The sequence below is a fragment of the Pygoscelis adeliae genome, unplaced genomic scaffold, assembly GCF_000699105.1.
Source record: "Pygoscelis adeliae isolate BGI_AS28 unplaced genomic scaffold, ASM69910v1 Scaffold27, whole genome shotgun sequence".
In the NCBI taxonomy this organism is placed as follows: domain Eukaryota; kingdom Metazoa; phylum Chordata; class Aves; order Sphenisciformes; family Spheniscidae; genus Pygoscelis; species Pygoscelis adeliae.
Window position 1 is genome coordinate 3,609,738 of NW_008825410.1, and position 8,186 is coordinate 3,617,923.

The 8,186-nt window shown below is 36.0% G+C and overlaps 1 protein-coding gene across 1 annotated transcript in view; it reads right to left on the reverse strand.

Annotated features, from left to right (window-relative positions):
- The window catches only part of CFAP69 (cilia and flagella associated protein 69), a 29,262-nt gene extending 29,115 nt beyond the window's left edge, over positions 1-147 (reverse strand). The window contains exon 1 of the mRNA XM_009330591.1: positions 82-147. Coding sequence (XP_009328866.1) covers positions 82-147 — 66 coding nt within the window. The remainder of the gene's footprint in view (positions 1-81) is intronic.
- Positions 148-8,186: the final 8,039 nt, after the last annotated feature.

An 8,186-nucleotide genomic window follows, 5' to 3' on the forward strand; every position in this document is an offset into this window, starting at 1 on the left:
CTGCCTCTTCTGCCCCATTCCAGTGCTACATCTCTACACCCCTGCCGTGACACCCATGTTTTACATCCTCCTCCACCCTACCAGTAATGCCATTTCATAGCCTGTTATAAAATGGTTCCTCAGCGAGAAAACCATTTCCCCACCCATGTGCGGTGCAGAGGCTGGGCTTCTCCCACTTGCTGGGGAGCTGGAGGAGAGAGGCTGGTCGATCTGTAACTTCTGTTCATGAAAAAATCCACCATGAGAGACCACCATGACAAACCCTAGCGTAGATGGGACAGCCTTGCTGGGGTAGCCTGGCTGTGGGGAAGAGGGGGAAAGATGCCTTTCCTCTGCATAGACCGATACAAAACGGATGACTAATGCATGGAAAGTAATAAAGGCAGGGACAGAAGCATAAGGGGATTTGGATATTTTCTACTTGCTCATAGTTTTCATCCCTAGGTTTGCTACGGCATCTCTCAGCTGCGAGCACAGCTGCTCCTATGGGGATACATGTACACCTAATGGGCATGCAGTCGTTTCCTGAAACACTGTCTCCAGGATGGGAGCGTGGCTGAGCCCGCCAACGCCAAACTGTCTGGGAACAGCAGGCCCTTTGCTGGGTTTATGCCTGGAGGAAGAGAGCTGGGTATCCAGAAGTGGCTGCAGCAAAAGGTGACACCTCGTTGTGTGGTCACAGGCACTCTGCTGGGCTGCTCACTTCAGCTGCCCTTCACAAGATTTGGATACACTTTGGACAAGTTGCACGTATGCAACTTTGGATATGCACATATCCCAAGTCTTTGACTGCAGGCACTGTTGATACCAACCTCAGTTTTCATTAACAAATAATATTTAACTTCCAAAGAAACATCCGAATACGTGAATGAATTTATTAAATGCTAAGATAGCTGTTTGAATGTCCAGACAGCTTTTATATGAAAATAAGTGATTGATAACAGAAATAAGAAAGAAACCTTTATGGCTCCAACTATAACCAACACAGCTCTTATTTTCATTCTTCCCAGCTTGCGTGCTATACACCTCCCATTTCATACTTGCCTTCTTCAGAAATAAGTAAGATGCATATCATGTTTAGTACTCACATATGCTATACAGTTCTCACTCCATCAAAGGGAAAATACACAATACCGCATGCACCCATCCACATTCTGCATTTTGTAGAAGTTCATCCTGTATACAACTCCAAAATGATAGCAAAAATATAGCCTAGCATACAATGGGTCTCTGATTTGGAAAATGCAATGACCACTTTGTCACCCATAACATCCTGAGTTGCGTTCACAGGATACAGGTCATACAAAGGCAGGACCTGTAGGACATTATAGTGCGTTGACCTAACGTGACAATGCAGCTGCCAGTCTTGGAGCTGGTGCCTGACGCTTTTCCTCCACCCATGTACACACATCTCTCCATTCTTCTAACCATTTTACTAGCCCTTCCATGTTCTACTTAAACATTTGTTTCTGCGCACATTCTCAGTGGCTGTCTTGCATCTGGGCCTACACCGGATGGAATAAGATTTTTTATTAAGCATTTGAGATGAATTGTAATGACAATGCTTATAGGCCTGCAAGCAGTTAGTGCTGAACAAACCGGATTATGTATTTTTTTGCTTGGTGCCCAGATACTTATTGAAGTTTTATGTATTCAAAGTTTTTAAGCTTATAAAAAAAAAAAAGCACTACAATTTACTTTTATTGTGGCTTAAGTGGTTTTAAGTTCTGTTGCTTGTGTTTTGAATGACAAATGTATAGAGAACATACCTAAATTGGGCAACTTAGTCTGTAAATTATAAGCTTAGGTCACATGCCATTTGTTGGCTGACTGTTCCAAAGATCATATTGCAAAGCTCCATTTGGTCACTGTGCACCTTCTTCATAAATGAAGCTTTTAAAAATTGGGATGAAAGCTACACTGTGCAAGTTTGACTGCAGGGATTCTGCTGCCCTTGGCAAATGTCCATCCTCAAAAACCTGTAATCAACTATGAAAATATTTACTTAACAGTTTTCTGCCCCAAACAGGCTTATATTCTATTTTTATCACATCTACCTCTTCCGTTGGCAACAAATAACATTTGAGACATCAAGGCTATAGTACCTTACTTCTGAGAGTATTAATTCACACGTATTATATGTTAAGTCTTACAAATGCTAAGAAATATGTTTAAAAAGCAGACTTGCTGTAGAGAGGATTTCTGTTTTGACTGACAACAAACTCTTTTGGTGTGAAGAGACATTTCAGCAAACTCTATTCCTGAGCTACAGTTAAATTTCATAAAACTACAGGACTGTGTAGTCAAACGTGTAGGACACAGTTGTGCGTTAGAAGATCAAGGTTCCATATCTAGGTCTGCCATTAATCTCCTGTTGACTTTGCCGAGTGAATGATTTCCTCTACCACTCTGTATTTGCTGTCTTACAAATTAGGTTGCAAGCTCTTGAAGGACTATTACTCAGTACAGGACACACCTTTCATGACACCCTCCATTCACCTGCGATGGGGGTCATCAGCCCTAGCCAAGTGATGTCCTTTCCTTGGCTGTATTGAACCTGTAGACTTTTTCCAAAGCCACCTGCACTCTTTATCAAATATGACACTGAGCTCTTTATAATACAGAAATCAGAGTCTTTCTAAGAATCAGTCTGTTGACTCCTTGTCTTCCTCTTCATTCTCATTTCTCTTTTTGGTCAGTAGGAAGAGGAAAAGGGGGGCATAGGAACAGCAAAGTGTAGAACTGTCCTGGCAGACCTCCTGTGTTTGATAGCCACAGAAAAAAAAAAAAAAAGACCTGTGCAGTGGCTGGCAGTAGACTCAACCTTAAACCTGCAAAGTCAACAGAGCTTCCAACATCTGGATTTACCTGCCTATACTGTTAAAATACAGTGTTTGGGTCATTGGGTGGTATGGATTTGAGGGAGACTTTCATGCTGATCTTTATTTTTTTAAGGAAATGCAGTAAGTCACAGTAGACAGAACTCAACACTTTTGTACAGTACAAGGTACAGTTGGACAAAGGCATAAGTTCGGGGCCACAGCTGCTAGCGTAGTATGAACACTCAGTAAAACAAGCACTGTGATATAGAGAAACAGGGTGAGATTTAAAAAAAAGCGAAGAAAAGACAGACTTCAAGGACCAAAACGTTACTGTTAGGTCAGGCATGGCGCAAATAGATATTAAATATTTTGAATTTTAAAAATACCTACATTCCATTTGGGAATCTGGGAAGGCTATGTAACTTAATGTGAAAGCAATGCGAATCCTGCCAGCTTCAGTGACTCATGCATCTTGACTTCTCTGAACTCAGAACAGTTTATGCTGCTGACCTCTAGATAAGCAGGATTTCACCTCTCATGTATTCTTTTCCTCTTTCCTCTTATGTTGGCATAAGCCTCTTTAGAAAAAAATTATACATTTCCAAATGAAGGATTGCAAAGTGGTTCAGCTGTTTTTCTCATTTAATCAGTAATGCTTTCTCACACACACAACCAAACAGGAAAAGCGTCTCCACCTGGCAAACTTACTTGTGCCTAGCAGTTTTCACTTTTGCCAAACTTTTTGTTTGTTGAGTGAGAAGCGGACTGAATATATGCTGATAGTACTGTAGCGTTCACTCTGTTCTGAAAACATGGTGAATACCTTACAGTAGGATATGGGATATAGCTTTCCAGTGTGTCTGTGTGAAATATCTGTCATCCAGCCATTGCAAAAGAAACAAATTGCCCTTTAGAATTTTTTTTTATGAACTCACATTCATGTTCTACCTCTCAGAGAAAATGTTGACCAGAGCACACACGTATTATAAAGAAAAGCAAGCTAAAATTTATTATGCACAAGCACAGAAGAAAAAGCCAAATACCTGACATTGACTTTTTATTGATTTTTGTGTAAAACACACTCTATGGAAAAATAGATAAAAGCATTACTAATAATTTATAATAGCCCTGTTCAGAGAGAGACCACAAACAAATTGACAAACACAACTACAAAGAGAATATTGCACATGGGAGACGTACTATGGTCACTGCAAGACACTGCCAGCAAGGCATGAGAAACAATATATAATGATAGAGATCATTGTTCAAGTCAGTTCAATGTGTCACTTATTTTAAAGGCTGTAATCTAATTAATTCAAGCAATATCATATACTGATACAATATCAGTGCTGCAACATTACTCATCACATTGATAGAAAATACTACAGGATAAACAGCCAAGAAATCAAAAACTTGTGTATTAGGAGATGCACTGTCAAAGGAACTATGCATATACATCTATTACCACTGCTTATATGAAAATATTACGCTGAAAAACTCAATCTATCTAATTTTTTTGCACCTGATATATCTAACTTTCAGAGGCAATCTTGACATTCAGAGGAAAGCTGTTTCCTAACTATATTCATACCTGTGAAATTTATAGCCACTTGGGAACTCATTGCCTTATATTAATTAATAGTTTCCCTTAGTGCTAGTTGGGCAGCTTGTATAGCTAATAACATATAGACACACACACAGAGACACACTATTTTATAGGCAATTAATGCCAAATAAAAATACAAAAGTACTTCCTCATGTTGGCACATCATATAATGCACAACGTTGGAACAAAAAGTTAAACATGGCACCAATTCACAGTAACCATTACCACAAGCTAGATATGCAAAGAACTTGCAAAACAATTACAAAATAATTAATCTCTAAATAATTCAAGAATATGGGTGCTTAATTAACTTGCACATAGTTGCCACAGTTAATAGAATTGTAAGATAAAATTAAAGATACATATGGAACCTGTAATAGAACCGTATTTTAAAGGATGTTAAGAAAGAATACCTTAATATCCATAGAAAACAAATAACCTGTTGCTAAATACATAGAGGTCTCCATTTTCTAATATGATGTGTACAGTGGTCTGTTACATATTAAGCACTATTTTTTTTTTACTGAACAGTAATGAAGAGAAATGAAGTTTATTTCATTACTCATTTTTCATTAGGCAGTAAGCAATTTATATAAAGCTACACAAAAATATTTTTATAGCAGGCTATTCCTCAAAATATGTATTTATTCTCCTAAGTAACTAAGATGTCTAAATGAATTTAATTGTTTATATTTAGGCAACCGAAACTAAACTTTTAGCCTCAGGTCTTGTCCCAATGAGAAATCATAATGTGAGTTCTATAGAAATCAATGTGTTTGATGATGTGAATAAAGATTCCTTACGTGACTAAACATATGCATGATATGATACATAATGTGTAGTAAACGCATGAGTGTCATTTTACTTTCAGACTTAACAGTGTCTTGTTAGAGTGAATTGGTCCTTAAAGAACACTACAAAATATTAAATCACAAGTAAACTTGTTATTCCAGTTAAAAGTAAATACATGGCCTAACGGGAAACCATATGTCATTTTGTAGCACAAATATTTCACAAAATGTCTTCATATATTTAATCTAAAAATATCATCTATTTAGTAATACTTCAATATTTCAACCTTTCAAGTAACTTATAAAATCAAAACACATTTTTAATTTTCTACACACGCAGTTTGAAAAAAGGAACAACACATCATTATTCTCTCCAGACACCTTTGGCAGTTCAGAATTTAACAGTTTAAACACTCTTGAATAAATTTAATGATGAAATGACTTTTTGCATAGGAAAGAGGGCCAATACATTTCTGTGTATACTGTTAGTGGTTGCATTACAGTACAAAATATACAGACTTTGACAATAATTTTCAATTAGTACAGTATCTTAGTTCTGCAATATTATCGCTATTGCATCAAATGAATTAGATGATTGTAGGGAACTTGAACGTTAATTACCCATTCTACACAAGTGTAGAATTACTATAAAATAATAGCAGCATATTTAATTTTGAAATGTAATCAGATTGTCAACAGTAATGGTTTCTGCCCTAAATTTGTTCAGAGAGATGAAATTCTGCTCTCAGTTATACCATCCCATTCTAGTGATTTCAATCAGGTTTCATGCACAGGACTGGGGGTAGAATGTAGCGTGGTATTTATCCCATTAAAATTCTCCAAGACTTCATGTATTCTAAGATTTTTTAAATTAATTTTATTTAAAGGATTGAAGCACAAATGCGTAAGCTTTGTGTGGCTTCCCTTTGCAATAATGGAACAGGAAAACAGGCCAGGAAATTCAGTTACGTGTAATTCTGCAAGCCTTTCAAGAAATATACAGCTTTCTGTATTGGAATGTATTTACAGACAGGCATAGTAAGTTAGAAGTTGTAATTGTCACTTGTTTTTCATTCTTATGTGAAAATCTCATTCTTACTCATTTAGGCTCCTGTCTATCTCCAACAACGACAAGTTTCTCACTTAATGTCTAGAATGTTTGATAAAATGTTTTGTGCTTGTGCATCACCACATGTATCACTGAAATAGCTGCATATTGAAGGTGGGACAATAAAACTAGTACCTTGAAACTAACTGATTTGTTTTTGGAAAAAAAGAAAGAATGCAAAATTTTTTTATTAATTTGATAGATTTATTGAACCGTTTTTTTTTTCATCTTTTCCTTTCTTTTCCTGGAAAAAACTGGGAAAGTTTCAAATTTCTAAAAGAGTTAGACAAATTTTTTGAGGAAGTAGTTATTAAATACAGTAGCCCAGAGGCAGCACCTGTCTCAAATAAGCCCTAAAATATTGATTTCCAAGAGGCTGAGAGGTTATGTCAGGAGAAGAATCACTGGACATATGACCTCTTTCTGGAAGCATCTGCCACTTGTCAGCTATTGGAGACAAGTCTCAAATTCCTTAGTTTGACCAATTATAGCTGTTATTGTCGTTCACTTTTCAAAAAATGGTGAAAGAAAATGAATTTTCTCTTTCCAATTGCTTCCCCCCACCCCATAGCTTTAAAAGGAGGATAAAACTGAGTTTTCCCCCTCTTTGAAATTGAAGATTTGTGAACTGAAAAAAAACTTCTCAATTTCTGTTGACACACATGAAATATAGTTGATTTTTTTCCCCCAAAAAATGTTTTCACAAACCTCCATTTTCAAAGAGAAAAAGAATTCACTGACCTCTTATTAGATACAAAGCATGTTTAAACACATATAAAAAATGCTTTAATTCTGGAAAAAATCATGCAAACATATTATTTTTCATCTCTAGATTTGAACATGCTTGAAATGAAAGAAAGTTCAACTGTCTCTTGATTTGCAACAAACCCTGAATATACACAGGCTTGATGTGCAAGTTTGAGGAATATGGATACTACAATGAAAAGAAAATTGTCATAGATTTTTTGAGTTTGAAATGAAATTAAGAACAACATGAACTCTTTAGATTTAGGCTGGTGTAACTGGCAGCAGATTTTGATTCTAGATTATTCTCATTCTGCGGAGCTGTTGGTTTCACTACAAACGGCGATAATGAGATTTACAGGACTAGTGATGTTTAAGGATAAATTCAGGCTTAAGTACTGTATATCTCTGATGTATCATATTGATCACAAGTTCTTGCAAAGTAATAAATAATAAGTGAAGGTTCAGCTAAGAAAGTCAGAGATCCTAAACAGTGCAAATATAGGTAAGAAAAATATAATTTCATACAAGTAAATAAAATTAGGACCAAATACACATTCTGATTCACTGAAATAAAGGTTTTGCTAATTAAGTAGAAGTGGCCTGAAGGTATATGAGTTGAGTTTGGCTATTTTGTTAGAGAAGAATAGAATTTGACAAAGCAGTAGTATTTGTGAACGTTACTTTGAATCCCACAGGAAATGCAAATGTCAAGATTTAAAGATAAATTTTCACTTTTAAGTATAAGAATAATAATTTTGTTTCTCAAAAATTCAGGCATATCCCAGAGACACTTATTGTAAAAGTAAGACTTTTATATAAAAATAGAAGATTGTATTTGCACAAAAAGGTACTAAGATTGTAAGACAGACTCTGGGAAATTCATATATAATAACTGAAACTCCAGTGTAGAAACATATAGAACATGAGTATTGTGATGCTTCCCTGTTGTACCAACATACTGGAGGTTTCACAGTGAAAATGGATTTTTATTGTTGCAGATTTCTCAGCTTTTTTTTGGTTTTAAAATATTTCCTGATATTTCAAAATCATTCTAAAATCAAAACCTAGTTGCTTGCACACATATCTGCAAGTTTTTCTATACTTGTGTTACA